Source organism: Brachyhypopomus gauderio, chromosome 18 (assembly GCF_052324685.1).
Source record: "Brachyhypopomus gauderio isolate BG-103 chromosome 18, BGAUD_0.2, whole genome shotgun sequence".
NCBI lineage: Eukaryota > Metazoa > Chordata > Actinopteri > Gymnotiformes > Hypopomidae > Brachyhypopomus > Brachyhypopomus gauderio.
The window spans coordinates 13,030,184-13,044,435 of record NC_135228.1 but is presented as its reverse complement, the minus strand read 5'-3'; the positions used below and the strand labels follow the sequence as shown (position 1 = coordinate 13,044,435).

The 14,252-nt window shown below is 45.1% G+C and overlaps 1 protein-coding gene across 1 annotated transcript; it reads right to left on the bottom strand.

Moving 5' to 3' along the window:
- Nucleotides 1-621: 621 nt before the first annotated feature.
- On the bottom strand, nt 622-13,006 carry fgfr4 (fibroblast growth factor receptor 4). The gene is made up of 21 exons (XM_076979688.1): nt 12,348-13,006; nt 11,125-11,309; nt 8,943-9,124; nt 8,693-8,828; nt 8,430-8,483; nt 7,848-8,111; nt 7,659-7,748; nt 7,393-7,559; nt 7,165-7,288; nt 6,124-6,314; nt 5,848-5,986; nt 5,558-5,751; nt 5,318-5,463; nt 5,109-5,230; nt 4,894-5,004; nt 4,492-4,682; nt 3,707-3,829; nt 3,367-3,437; nt 2,978-3,115; nt 2,750-2,855; nt 622-2,649 (listed from the first exon to the last, which is right to left on the bottom strand). The coding sequence occupies exons 2-21, from the start codon at nt 11,207-11,209 to the stop codon at nt 2,476-2,478; spliced, it is 2,808 nt and encodes a 935-aa protein (XP_076835803.1). The 5' UTR covers nt 11,210-11,309; nt 12,348-13,006; the 3' UTR covers nt 622-2,475.
- Nucleotides 13,007-14,252: the final 1,246 nt, after the last annotated feature.

The following is a 14,252-nucleotide window of genomic DNA, read 5'->3' as shown; positions in this document are numbered from 1 at the left end:
GATAAGATCAGGTCTCTGCATTATCATCTGAGAGGCAGAGAGGGAGGGATCTAGCCAGGGGCATGCAGAGAGCCATTTGGCGAGCTAGCTTGGCCCTTTCACCCTGCCAGACATGCAGGGACGGTGAAGATGAGAAGAACCCATCCATGGAGGACCTGCTCTTATCTGTTTTTGTCCAGCTGGTTGTTGAAGTCTCTACTGAGACAGAGACACTTATCAGGCTCCAGCAAGTCCTCCAACCCCACTGTGATTTGTTGCACGTGAGAGATAAGTCAGGGATGTGCTGGACATACCTCAGATTTAGAAGGTAACATTTAAGTGTGGTCAGACCTGCTAAGTGCAAGATAGGTCTGGGTTTTCAATGCAAACGTGTTCACAGATACTGTGTTGTATTTTATATTAGGTGTTGCTGGTAAGTGTATACTTAATTGATGACAACTATGGTAAGGAAAGTAAATGCATTGTGTTAACATGCGTCAGTGCTAACAAAGCATTTGACAAACGACTTTGTTTTGAAGTACTTTAATACTTACAATGATATACAGTACTTCAGGTTCTGTATTGTATTGCTGTTTCTGCTTGTTTTGGATTAAAGGTAGGGTTGGAATACCTCAAAAGTCATCAACAAACTATTAAATCTAAAGCTAAGGTTAAAGCTATTGTGCTCATAATCTCTGCTTATTTAAATAAAAATGTATTTCATACATGGGTATTTCTCATAATAAAGATAGACCATGCTGGTACCTCAATCAGTAGTTTAAATTATATTTTATTTAATATAAAACAACAAAATAAACAAATAAATTAGATATTTCTAAAATAATTCTCTCAAGGGAAAATGCATAAGAACATTGCTGATTGTTACACATTGGCGTGGGGGAGTACAGAAATGGAATGTCATACAGATTATCATTCATACTGCTTTCTTCATGTTAGGAAAAGAACTTTGGACTTCGCTGGGCTGTGTGAAAAAGCACTCAGACCAAGAGTGTGTGGTGTGTAGATGGGTCAAACCCTGCTGTAGTCGTCTTATTAGCTAAGTACAAGTTCGACTTCTGGTGGTAGGCATTAAACATTTCACTTCCAAAATGGTGACACAACAAGTAAATTCCACCCGGATGACACAGGGGCCAGGGGCCGTCTGGCTGGCTAGTGCGCATGTGGTGTGCCCGGGGGCTGGGCTGGGCTGGGTTTGGGTGTGGAAGACAGGCGCATCCGTGGCAGGGAATGCAAAGAAGCAGTGAGCAGACTATTGGGAAAAAAAGCCCTCGCTGTCTTATCAGCTTGTGGGTGAAGGCCTTGCATTCCCTGAAGAGCATAGCGGAGTTTACTGAGAAAGGCCAGCATTAGCATTTGTATATTAAAAAGACGGTGCAGGAGAAAGATGGGCAGCTGGAACCATTACCATAATAAGGGGCTGCCTCATTTGCACACAGGCTGAGACAGCCCCCCAATCACCCTGGCCCACAAGTCACACCCATTACAGCTGCATGGGACCATTGTCCCCCCCACAGGCTGTGCTTGGACCCCACAAACAAACTGTGCTAGGTAAAAGGTTACGGTGAAGCAAAGGGGGATTCTCCCATTTTAAATCAATCAATCTCAAGCATGGTTTTCACATTCAACCCAGACCTTTTCTCGCCGTACAGTACTGACAGTAGCGGCGTCCCTGGTCTCCGTGGCCTCTTGGCGTGAATAGTACCCAGCTTTGTGAGGCGTCTTGCCACACCGTGCTTGCAAACCATCTACATATAAACTAAACCATAGTGAATTGGATCCTGACCAGTCCATGAATGCATACAATGGTCTGAGCAGTGTACAAAAGCTATCACAATTGTGCTGCAGAGAAAAAAAATCAGGAGTAGATTCTTTTAGGAGTTCAATGCAGATTTACATAAGTTCTTCACCCAAGTAATACCTTCACTTCATATGTTTTAGAATAATTTATAAAATGTAATTGTCTTATTTAATGATATGTACATAAAATATTTTAAGATATTCACAGGAAATCAAAATACAGGCATCTTGCTGCAACTACAGCAACTTTGCCTTGTGAGATCCTGAGATTTAAGACAACTCTTTAAATAGAAAAAAGTACAATAATCTTATATAGAGAAAAATTTATATTTACCAATGCTATTAGCTTTTATATCAAAATAAACATTCTCTTTAAAAAAAATCTGGTTTCAGAACACTCCAGTTTCTGTGCTGCTCAGATACTAAGGACTTTATACATAATAAACAGTATCCATCCTCCTTTATGGAAACTGAGACTAAATAGCTTCATGACCAAGTGGTCCAGTTACTGTATCGGATCATTTGGTCAACCGGATCATTTGAGGCAGCCAAGTGATGTCACCAGGTGTTGTAGTACCAAGCACTGTTACAATGTTCTTGGGCTGAGAGTTGAAGGCCAAGTCCTGCTACCACTTCTCAATGGTGTCCGTGAGCTGGAGTCCAAAGCTGGCTAGCACTCTACCGTAGCGTTGTCTTCAGGTCTATCCGCGAACGCACATCGTAACCAAGCAAACATGGATCGGTGGACAAAGCATCATGGGTAAACACTGAATCATTGTCTGACGAGCAAGAGCTGGAGGTGTCTTCACAAGATGGGGAGTACTGTTCAAAGGGGGTGGACAGGTCCAGGTACTGAAAAGCAAAAGATCGTGTTTTAGTAAATGAACTTCACAGTACTAATAGCTTGTTTTAAGCAACATAACCCATGTGAATACTGGGTTCAGAGACGTACCTCATCCGAAATGGACAGCAGCACTCGGTCAAGCTCTTCCACCAGCTGCTTGAAGGTCGGCCTCTGTGTCGGAACTGCGTGCCAGCATTCTCTCATCTTCATGTAGCTGGAAAATTTAACGAATCGAAACGAATGAATCACTCTGTGTGAGCTCATAGGCTGAGGAGAGGTAGCATGCCTCACTAGGCCAGGAAACACGGCGATTACAAGGAGCGCGGCTTAGCTTACAGCTCATGTGTGCAGTTGGAGGGTTTGTCCATGCGATGGCCTTCCTTCAGCAGCTTAAAGAGCTCCTCTACAGGGATTCCGGGATATGGTGAGCCTCCCAGTGTGAAAATCTCCCACATCAAGACTCCAAAGGACCAACTGTGCAAGCAGGAAACCAAAAATACGTCAGCACACCATTTAAAAGCGAATGAGGGATCATCGCAGGTTTGCACTTGTGCTAATTTAATCCTCATGCAGAACAGATTTCCATTCATTAATAGTTATTGTCAATCATTACACAAAGTCTTTAGACAAATCAGGGTTAAATCTTGCTGGTGCGGCACTCCTGCCTTGGGGGATCACTGGTCAGCTGATTCTTTGGCATATCTGGAGCGATTAGCTAGACTTACACGTCACTCTGGTGTGTGTAGACTCGGTCAAACAAAGCCTCTGGTGCCATCCATTTCACCGGCAGTCGTCCCTAAAAGACACAGTGAGGCAGCGAGTGAGACAATCTTTCTGATTTTGAACTGCTAATACATGGTCGCCCAATCCTTCTCTAATCCTCCCCCCATGGTCCAATTATCCCCCATTAACTGGCCTGCCAGTCAGCTGGGACACATGAAACATCTGTCTTTAAAAGCACTGTGGAAGGCTGCAAACAGGCCCGGGCTTTATATGAGGCCTTTGATTTCGATACAGCTCATTGACTAAGCCACATTCAAAATGTACATGTTGTTAGCTGCTTACATTGGTGGTCTTCTTGTAGTAGTCGATCTGGTGCACTCCTCTGGCTAGGCCAAAATCTGCTATTTTCATGACATTGTCCTCCGTCACAAGAACATTTCTTGCTGCTAAATCTCTGTGAATGCACTGTTGGAGCAACAGAAAATGAGACACTGTGATTTAAAATAGCAATAATGGTAAAAGCAATAAACAACAATGATGGTGTCACCCTGCTGACTCTGGTTATCACATTATTATTTCTCTCTATTTTTCACTCAAGAAACCAGAAGAGATTATTTGTATGTGTCTATATGAAGTACATTCTAAATCAACATGCACTCAAAAGCAAACATCACTTGAAATAGTCATGGAGTTCGCGGAAAAACACCACCAAACTGTTTGCCAACCTGAACGCATGTTATTAAGTTTATTTTGGTTTTCATTTTAAATAGAAGTGGTATTTGGGGGCTAAAAAAGGGGCCAAAAAGCCCCTGGTTTGCGGCCCTTAATGGAAGGGTTTCAGACAGCTGCATTCTTTGCAGGCCACAAAGACCTAGTAATATGATCCTGTGCACAGGCGCGTCTGTGCGCCTGCTTGCTAACAGATTTATGGCAGTGCTAAAAAGGACAAAGCCCGCAGAGACGGGACGGGACGCAGCGGTAAACACGGCACACCACCACTTCGCTGAGGAATGCCTGGCGTCATGTGTCAGACGAAGGGACGTGTTGATAAGACGAGGAGGAGGCCTGCTCTTTAGCAAGCGCGTAAAGTCAATCGAGCGCTGCTACTCGAGGGCCGGACGGCTCACCCTTTTGGAGGCCAGGTACTCCATGCCACGTGCCACTTGGTAGGCGCAGGAGAGCAGGTCCTTAAACGTGAGCTGCTCTTCCGGGACCTTGGTCACGTCGAAGGTGTAGTCCATGCCGGGAGGACGGCGCGCTCGTAGGTATTCCCGCAGGCTGCCTTTGGAGGCAAACTCCACCACAACGTAGAGAGGACCTGAACAAACACGCAGACCCGTCAAATTGGTGATTCACTGGGGCAGGTCAGGCTTTTTTTTACAAAGGAGCTGTAACTTGTATAATGAATTCATCATCCGCTAATACGTATTATTGTATTACTGACTCTCGTGGCTGAAATAGCCCTTGGTCAAAAAAGTGAAAGCTGATTGAGTGTAAGCAGCCAGGAGACGCCACTATGTTGAACTCACCATCTTGAGTGCAAACACCAAGGAGATTGATAATGTTCTTGTGTTTGTCCATGCCTTTCATAAGCTCCATCTCAGAGATAAGGTCTGCCAAGTCTTTGTCGGTTGCATCATCTGGAAAATAACCCCACCATGTTCCTTCATCTCCAGTCAAGTACATTTCTCTTACATCAAATATATTCTGCAATGCCATATCAACCAATTTTGGAAGAATATACCTTTCAGCATTTTGACTGCCACGGTGGTTAATTGATCTGAATGATCTTTGTTTATCCCATAAGCCTCAGCTCGTACAACTTGGCCGAAACAGCCCTCACCAAGAGGCTTCCCCAAAGTCAGACTAGAAAAAGAGGTAAAAACATCATTAGTTCATTATCAAATAACATGATCGGCGGACTGTATGACTTGGCTTGAAAACAGTAAGTACTTCTCTCGTTGAAACTCCCAGTCGGGATCATAGGGCAGTTCGAACTCCATGACTCCAGCTAACATCGGAGAACAGCTGGAGGACAGGCGGGCCACCCTCATCAGAGAGGCGCTGGACTTCCCTGAGGAGTTGGACTCCACAGAATACTGTGGATATTTCCAAGACACGCGGCGTCAGTATCCATATATTCATAATAAACATGTATTCTAGAGGTGCTGTCGTGAGACCGCTTTCTCCCACCTGTCTGCGCAGAGGAAACTTGGAGAGTTTCTGCACTGGGAGGGCATCAAAGGGCTCGCGGGTGGGGTGGACCTGCATACGGCACAAGACCACGATCACAATGGCCATAACCAGCGCGATGAAGCCCGACGCGTAGATGATGATGTCGGTGTACTTGGTTTCCATGACGTCCATCTCTTTGGCCACTTCTTCCTCTGTGAATACACAATTGAGTTTTTCCATTGTTCTAAACGATGGTTCAAAATGCCTCGACAAGTGGTGGTTTGTTTTCAGAGCATTTTTTACCCTACCTGACAGGACGGTGAGCCACGCAGACTGGTAAGAGAAGCCGATGGAGTTTCCCGCCAGACATGTGTACTCCCCAGCGTCCTCCATTGTGACACTTGTCAAGTACAGGACCTCCACCTCAGACATGTTCAGGCTGCCCGTCTGCAAGGTCAACAACAAAATGTCATTTTCACATCATCATATCTTCTTTTATAATCAGCCCATCTGTTGTATCGTGCCATTAGACCATGACTCCAAAAGCAGGTGTTGTGGAGGTGTCACAGTCCAGTGTGCAGTACCTTGATGACCTTGACGTAGGGTGTGCCATCAGGACTGTAACGACTGCCGTTCATCTCGATGTGCTTAAGCCACTGGATGTGCGGTTGGGCGTCGCTGTAGACCTTACAGTGGAACTGGGCGTCTCCTCCCACCACTGCTGTAGTGTTGGTTGGTAAACCAGCCTGCAGAATGGGTCTGTGTGGAGAGCGTTCTGAAAAGGAAAAGATTGGAAGAGCTGTTTGTAAAACATCAGATCATCTGGTCAGCACAACAGTCCAAAAGAATTATTTTATACATTTTCCCGGCACCTCTTCCAAACCTCTAGCCACCCACACAAACACACACACACACAGGTTCCACTGATGAAAGTTTTAAAGAACTACACTTAATGCCGTAGACACTGGTTTAAACATTTCATATAATTGTTTCCAAAGCATATACCTAAATATGTTGATTACAACAGCTAATCTGATGAGATAGTAGAAAAAGCAGGCAAATAGATAAGCGGTACTTCCAAACGTTGGCCAAACATGCACTAATTGGTTCCATTAGAGGATTTCGGAGCCAGGCCCCTGTACTGAGGTGCTTTGAAGTTGTTGAGTCCCTCCTTTGCCTGCTTTCCCCCCCTGCTCCCTGTTCTGAGACTGCAGTTGACCCCATGTTAGATTCTTAGCAAACAGGTCTGTCACAGGTCAAGGAGAAAACTGGTCCGGATGCCCAACCCACCGCACTTACGGGCACATACTATACAAGCCGACACGCACGCACACACACACACACACACACACACACACACACACACACACACACACACACACACACACACACACACACACACACTTTATTCATTCATTCACTTCTTTCCTGCACAGCTCTTCGACATCTCCGCGTACACCCGAGCGAGCCCTGTGAAGTCCAGTGAAGCCTTGGGCCCAGTGGCCCTCTCCAAGGTGCGCTCGTGCCTGTCTGACTGAGAGGCCATTGGCCTGTTTGATCCCTGTTACCTCTGATATTTGCTGAGCGAGGTCAGCCTACAGGGACTCCACGGTCTGCCTTCTTACCCAACACATCCAGGAGGTAACTGTGAGCAATGGACCCATATTTGTTCTCCACCACGCACGTGTAGTTCCCACGGTCCGACGGCACCACGCTCTCCATGACCAGGCTCCAGTGCTGATGTCGGAGCTGTAGACACAAAATACGATCATTGGCAAGCAGAATAAACGCCACTACTCACTCGACGTGCTCCATTACTGCTGTATTACCCCGAACAGCTGAAATCATCTCACCTTGATCCCCCCAATCCTGTGCTCGCCTCGGAACTCTCTACCGTTCTTTAGCCAGCGGATTGTGGGTGGAGGACTTCCTGTAGCAGGACAGCGAAATTTAACGGTGTTTCCAGCAGGGACCGCGTAGAGCTTTTTGTCCATACGTTGAGTGTGAGTCCAGTACGGCCCTGGAGGACGAGGACATTAATGAGACCGATTCAGCCACAAGATGCTGACAGACGTACAGGCACAATGCTTTGTGCAGGTACAACGAACACAACACAAACCTCTGGAGAAATACACTTGGTCGTTTTCTGTCTCAGTGACAGAGTCTTCTAGACCATTGTCCTCATCGTCATCTCCAGATCCCAGAGCATCTGCAAAGTTACCAGCAATGCAATTAAACCTGAACTGAAACTGCAAACAATGTATTCGCACATGCTGACCATTTCTTGTCATTCGGTCACCGTGCCTACCTGCCACTGTGATGTTGAAGTTGCGCAGAGACTCTTGGGTGCCATGGAGCACACACTCATATACCCCCGAGTCATCATATGTGACATCTGTTATCTCCATGACTCTCGCTCTAATCTGGACACGAGAGCTATGCTGCACTCGCACACCGCCTTTGAACCAGTGGACAGCTCCAGGCCAGCCCGTGTCACATCGGAGCTTCAGCACGTCGCCTGGCTCGAGGAGAAGGTCTTCTGACGTCTCTTCAGAGAGCTCCTCAGATGTTCCTAGAAAAGAAGCAAGAATAATAACAAAATAAATTTCCACCATTCATCCTTCATTATTTTGGCACTAAAAGAGGAAGCCCAGAGTTCAATTCCAATGTTCTGGCTTTTACCCCAGACACACACGTGTGCTTTCTAGTTTGGTCAGCAGAAATCAATTTTGGCAACTTGTATGTTTCTGACACACACACACACACACACACACACACACACACACACACACACACACACACACACACACACACACACACACACACACACACTGGTGTATTCGTGATTACTGTGTAAACAAAGATCACAAACAGACAGAATCTGCCTCACCTGTTGCTGTTTCTGGTGCAGTGAGTGGGTCCACTGGAAGTGTAGGATGGGTCTCTACAAAGGGAAGCGCACACTATCAATGACCTTTTTTCTGGTATCCTTCAGCAACAGAATCACTTTATTGACCAAATGCACACAGTATACAGTAATGTAACTTGCCATATCATATCAGTAAAATATGTGTAGTTGTAAAGTTATAGTTATACTAAATACACTAGTTGTATAACATGCGTACAAGTAAAATATTGGATGGGATGTCTCACCTAAGACTTCCAGCCAGGCTGAGCGAGAGGCCCGTCCTGCAGCATTCTCCACCATACATATATACTCTCCCGCGTCCTCCCATGAGACGTTCACAAGAGGAAGAACGTTGACTTTGGAGATGTTCTTCTGAAGAGGCTGTGGGGGGGAAACGAAACAACAATTCATTCTGGTTGTCGTGGTATGGTGTGGTCCAGGAGTCTTTGACATTTACATTTAAAACATTTTTTAAGTGCTTTCTTACTGTCTTACCGTGATGGCTGTAAGAAGCGGAGAGCCACCGGGCGTCAGCCCGTCATTTTCCTTCTTAAGCCACTGCAGCCGTGTCTTGGCTGGCCGGTGGACTTTGCACACCAGCTTCACCTGCCCTCCGAGCGTCACGGTGGTGTTCTCTGGGAAGCCTGGCAGGAGAGCAGGCCGGGACCCTCTGGAATCTGGGCGAACAGAAGAGAAGAAGCCGTTTCTGACACTGGAACCTGTATCTGAGCCACAGGTGTTCCCTCCCCCCCCCACCGTCTAACTCTGGGAGAGGGGCTGCCAACCTGCTGGGATTATGCAGCGCAGAAGCCACTGGCGTTTACCCGAGCAGCACATTCACAACGATCTGACCTGCTTTTGTGGTGAATCCCAGGCTAGTGGGCAACCAACAAAAGACAGAACGTGGTTTTCGTTGGGAGGATGACCTAAGCGTGACTTCACAGCTGCGTTCCTGGTGGCACAGCCGTGAGTGTGATAAGCATTTGTGCAGAGAACCCCCGACCCAGTGATGTCACCTCCAGTGTTCCGGCATTCTCCCCTCCCCCGCACTAATGAACTTCACTGAATGAATGTGGAGCCTGGCCTGCATCTGACCCCAAGAGAGGGTGTGAACGGTCAGCATGAAAATAAAAGGCATGCTAAACAAAACACACACACCCACACACAAACACATACTAAAAATAGGCCAGGAGGCTGATCTGGTGTGCTCTTTATGGAGAAAATGCTTAAGACTGTCTATCTGCGGTCATGATCTGCCAACTTTGTAGTAACTAAATAATTTGAACCATCACAGAAGCCCTGACGTCTCTTTTGTGAAGCTGATCTAGGTCACGTTCTATGCTGGTGTTCCCGGTTCTGTTCTGAATTCACAATATCTCTTGGTAAAATAACTGCTCAAACTGGAAACTCCAAAGACAATGCAGAAACAGCAGCACACATGTATGAACACTGCGGCAAAGCAACATGTAAATTGATATCTGTAACTTACCAGTACAATTCCTTTGTGACCTACATCAATGACATATACAAAATGACACCTCAGCTGAAATATCAGTCTTACCAGAATATGAGAATCCCAGTCTTATATACTACTTTTGAGATTTTCACATGAGATTGTGGGCAAAATACCATGGAGAATAGTATTATTATATGAATGTTATTATTGTCAGCCCTATTTCCAGTATTTTTGTTGGTAGCAGGAGTAAGCCTGGGCAGCTTTGTCCATTACAGTATTGTAGTTGTGAAATTATTTGAATCTGCTAAGGCAGGACAGCTTCAGAAATGGATGGATGGCTTTTCACAAAATATCCTTCCCTCCATCCTGCATCCTCCACTTTCGGACCAACATCAGCTCGTATACATAAGATGGTGGGGGCCCCGGGGAGGCACACTAGATACGATGATCGTGAACAGGGAAAGACATCAGCTGCTGCTTCAATTATAGTACCAGTGGTCTTGCCTAAGTAGTGTCTTGGTTTACACTACAAGGACTCAGACAGGCAGCGTTCATACAGGTGAATGTGCCTTTTAGGCTGTTCAGATTACCTTAGACTGCAAGTACTTGGTGAATATCATAATAGCACTTGAAGATAATCAAATACCTTTCTGGCAGGTACAAAACCAAGACAGCCCTGCATTTGTAAGGCATCAATAGCAGACCCACACCCCTCCCCAGACCTCCTTACAATCCTCTATCACTGGCACCGGGCCAGGCAGATTTACACTTCCGAGCCTCAGGGCTTTGGCAGGATCAGGTAGCACTGTTTACAACTCGTGAAAATACTAGGACTCTTTTACTCTCTACACGATTACATCCTCCTCTACTTCCTTTGGCCATAAGCTCCTTAAGAACATGTGCCTCTACATTTGTGAATAATGCTAAAAAATAAAAATAAATTGCAGTGCAGTGGCCACACATTCAGACCACAGAGTGAATCATACACTTGACAGGCTGACAGAACTATATGGTAAACAGCCCGAAACAGTGGGATTTTGAACCACAGGGAAAGCTAACATGTTAAATTTTGTACTGTTCCCTGTCAAGAGTTATCATGAAAGAATACATTCATTTAGTAGATTTTTTTTGTTGTAGGACATTGTAAGGTATACAACATTAGTAGCTTTAGATATGAAGGTTACAGAAATGAATATATTGTACTTAGTTTGGTTTCTCTACCTTTTGAGCGAACTTCTGGTACACTTCTTGTTATAGCTAATTCTGCCAGGCACAGGGTAATGAAGACTTTATAGATGCTTGACATTGTGCTGAGGTAATATGTCTTGCGTAATGGACAGAGTGATAGCTTCAAATGCTGATTCTAGGCATTGGCAACCTCTGTGTGATCCTCTGTAGTTGCAAACCTGGGAAAAAAAGACAAGAACAATAGACTTAGTGAGTTTGTGAAACACAGAACGTAATGCACATGCTAACGTCACAAGCTAATCAATACTTTCCCCTCAAAAGCACATTTGTATATCAATAGTCAGCAGCGCCCATAGCAGACGCACTGACTCCTTCAGTGTTGTTGGCCGCACACCAGCTTCCATGACATGAATAATTAGAGGTACAAAACAGGACAGTTATGCGCTGATGTTCGCAAATAGGGCGCAACATGCATAATGGGTCATTTGCAAAAATACGTTTGACAGAGGGAAAACGATCCTGCAGTTCTAATTGCCCGTGTAACAGATACGCGTAAAAACATCCTCAGCAGGGACAAACAAATGATGAAGCCTTTGTTTTTATTGCTCATACATTAGATTGTCCGCGTGTTTTGTTAATGCAATATTCTCCTGCTTCTTGGTTTATAAAAGGTTTGATTAATACCGTTTATTACCGTGCGACAACACTTATATTAAGCTTTCCGTGCCCAGAACGGATCCATAGAAGGCCATATGCCAAGACCGTATTTACATCACATCTGCTCAGAACGAAACCCCTTCTGATACAAACTCAAGAGTCACGAATCGTCATTCTTCCCTTCAAATTGTAGAGAATTTCTCACCAGAGTGAGAAATTATCTTAAGATAAATAAATCAATTTACAAGTGTGAGTCAACTTGATAGGCTAAATTACAGACGTGTGTGTGTGTGGCGGGGGGTCATAAATAGACTAGGCTAGTAACATATTCATAGAAATGCGCGCGAGATAATTAAACTACACTTGGTTTGCACTCTTCATTTCAGCCATGTCACTGCTTTGGGGTTTACTGTACGGGTTAACAAACGGAAGCAGCGCATGTCCTTAGGCACAATACCCAGGGCAATATGCAATTACACATTACGCGCATAAGCAAGAGTACTAACAGTAATGATAATAAACCTTGAATAAAACTCCCCACAACATACTCAAACGTCAGCGATAAAAGCACCCTTTAGTTTATATTCCACGTAATTTACCTTTTTCCCGTGCACTTTGCCCAGTCCCTGGATTGTTCGATAAGGAACCAGCGATATTTAGTTTCCTTCGAGTGAATTGACCTTAGAGGTTTGCATTTGTCGTGCGTATATCTAAATATCCCAAAAAGTGATTCTCAGCCACCTTTCTCTGGCTACTAAGTGTGGACTTGGGCGATAGCCTTAGAAATCCATCAAAAATAAAGCATGGTTTGCCGCACGCTGACCTCCCGAGTGAGAGACTCTCCTTTGCTCGATACAATGCAAAGTCCAGTTGTTCTGATTAGATTCTCGTGTTGGAGTTGTGATGCAGTCCCTCACGAAGCCAAAGCCGCTAAATCCACAGAAAAGGCACCACGCGGACAACTTTTACCAGTTCACTTTCCTTGGAGGAAAAAAAAATCCACAGCCTTGAGTTTCAAAAGGGGACAGCATCCCGCACGAGCGCTGCAGTCATCGTCACGCGCGTCTCCCTTTTTGCTCCTCGTGAATCAATAATTCGGTTTCTCCTCACTGACAACGAGACAGCTGTGAGAGCTTCGCTGTGTTCCGCTCCCGCCAGCAGTACGTTCGTGAATGATTCGCTCCACAAACCCGGGCGAGCTTAGGCGAACCCGAATCTCTTGGTCTGTGGTCACACCGACACTACTCTGAGGGGAAGGTTCACAACAATGGACTAAAACGAGGGAGAGAGGAGGAGGGCTGAGACTCTCAATCCCCCACCCCCAAAACAAATCCCCTCAGGCAGACCCCCAGCAACCAACATATTTAAAGATATTGCATAGCTTTCCTCACTAAAGCTGCTGAGTACTCTGTTTACGACGAGTATATGAGTATTGTAGCCATAACGTGCAAATATTACCATCAAATCCAGACCCCAGCAACTAATAGGTCTCCAAATATTGCGTAGCTACACTCAAATCTTATCTCAGTTTAAAGCAACTGTATTTTATTGCTGTAAACATATGGAATATTAATATTTCAGGCATTTAATGTAAAGTCGAGTACTACTTGTGAATAAGTAGATAATTTAAAGATGAATATGAAAATGAAAAAAGGTAGTCCACATACTGTAAGTACAAGTGACCGGTGTTTCGTCTTTTAGCTAGTGCTAACAGTAGCTATATTTAATGTAGTATTAGAGCTATAATACTAAAAGTGAGTAATTGCATTGTTACACCACACGCTACTTAAACGCCAAAATCAACAGTTTACTTAACATTAGGCGCCTTTCATTATACATGCTTAGAATTTGTTACGTGGTAAATTGGAGGGGAAATAAATAAGGCATAAAGTTCTATTGAAAGGCGCACTTGTGGGGCACTTGTGTACTGTATTCAATAGCTGTGAATTGCTCCTTCCCTAATGACATCATTGAGCAGGTCCGTACTACTATAATCCTGTTAGGTCGTGAGGCGTCACCACGACCCCTCATTGATTTATTAGTGGACGCTTCAACGTTCATATTCCCCCCCCCCCCCCCCCCCCCCCCCCGTAAACATTTCAGAAAGCTGTTTACTGCCAAGGAGAACAAAATAGGCTACTTGAACACTGATGACAAAGTGGTGAAACGAAATATTTTAAGGTTCCTTAAAGGAATATTTATTTTTGCGCCAATTTTGCAGTAACACTATTTGTGCTTTTCATAGCACGTTATTCTATAGAAACGGAGAGTTCACTCCCGTCTCATTGCCGTTGATGGTGCCCAGAGATGGCCACGGTGCTGCAGCTACGCAGGTGCTGTGATTAATTGAACCCCGGGGCGAAAAAAAGCGGGGTTAAAGTGGCGACCAGATAGATCTGAGTGGGGGATTGTGTTGGAAATAAACGTTTCTCTCATTTATCAAACGGCTATGGCGCTCAATTGCCAGCGCTTTTCTCCAGGGGCGGGAGGGTGTGGTGGGGGGG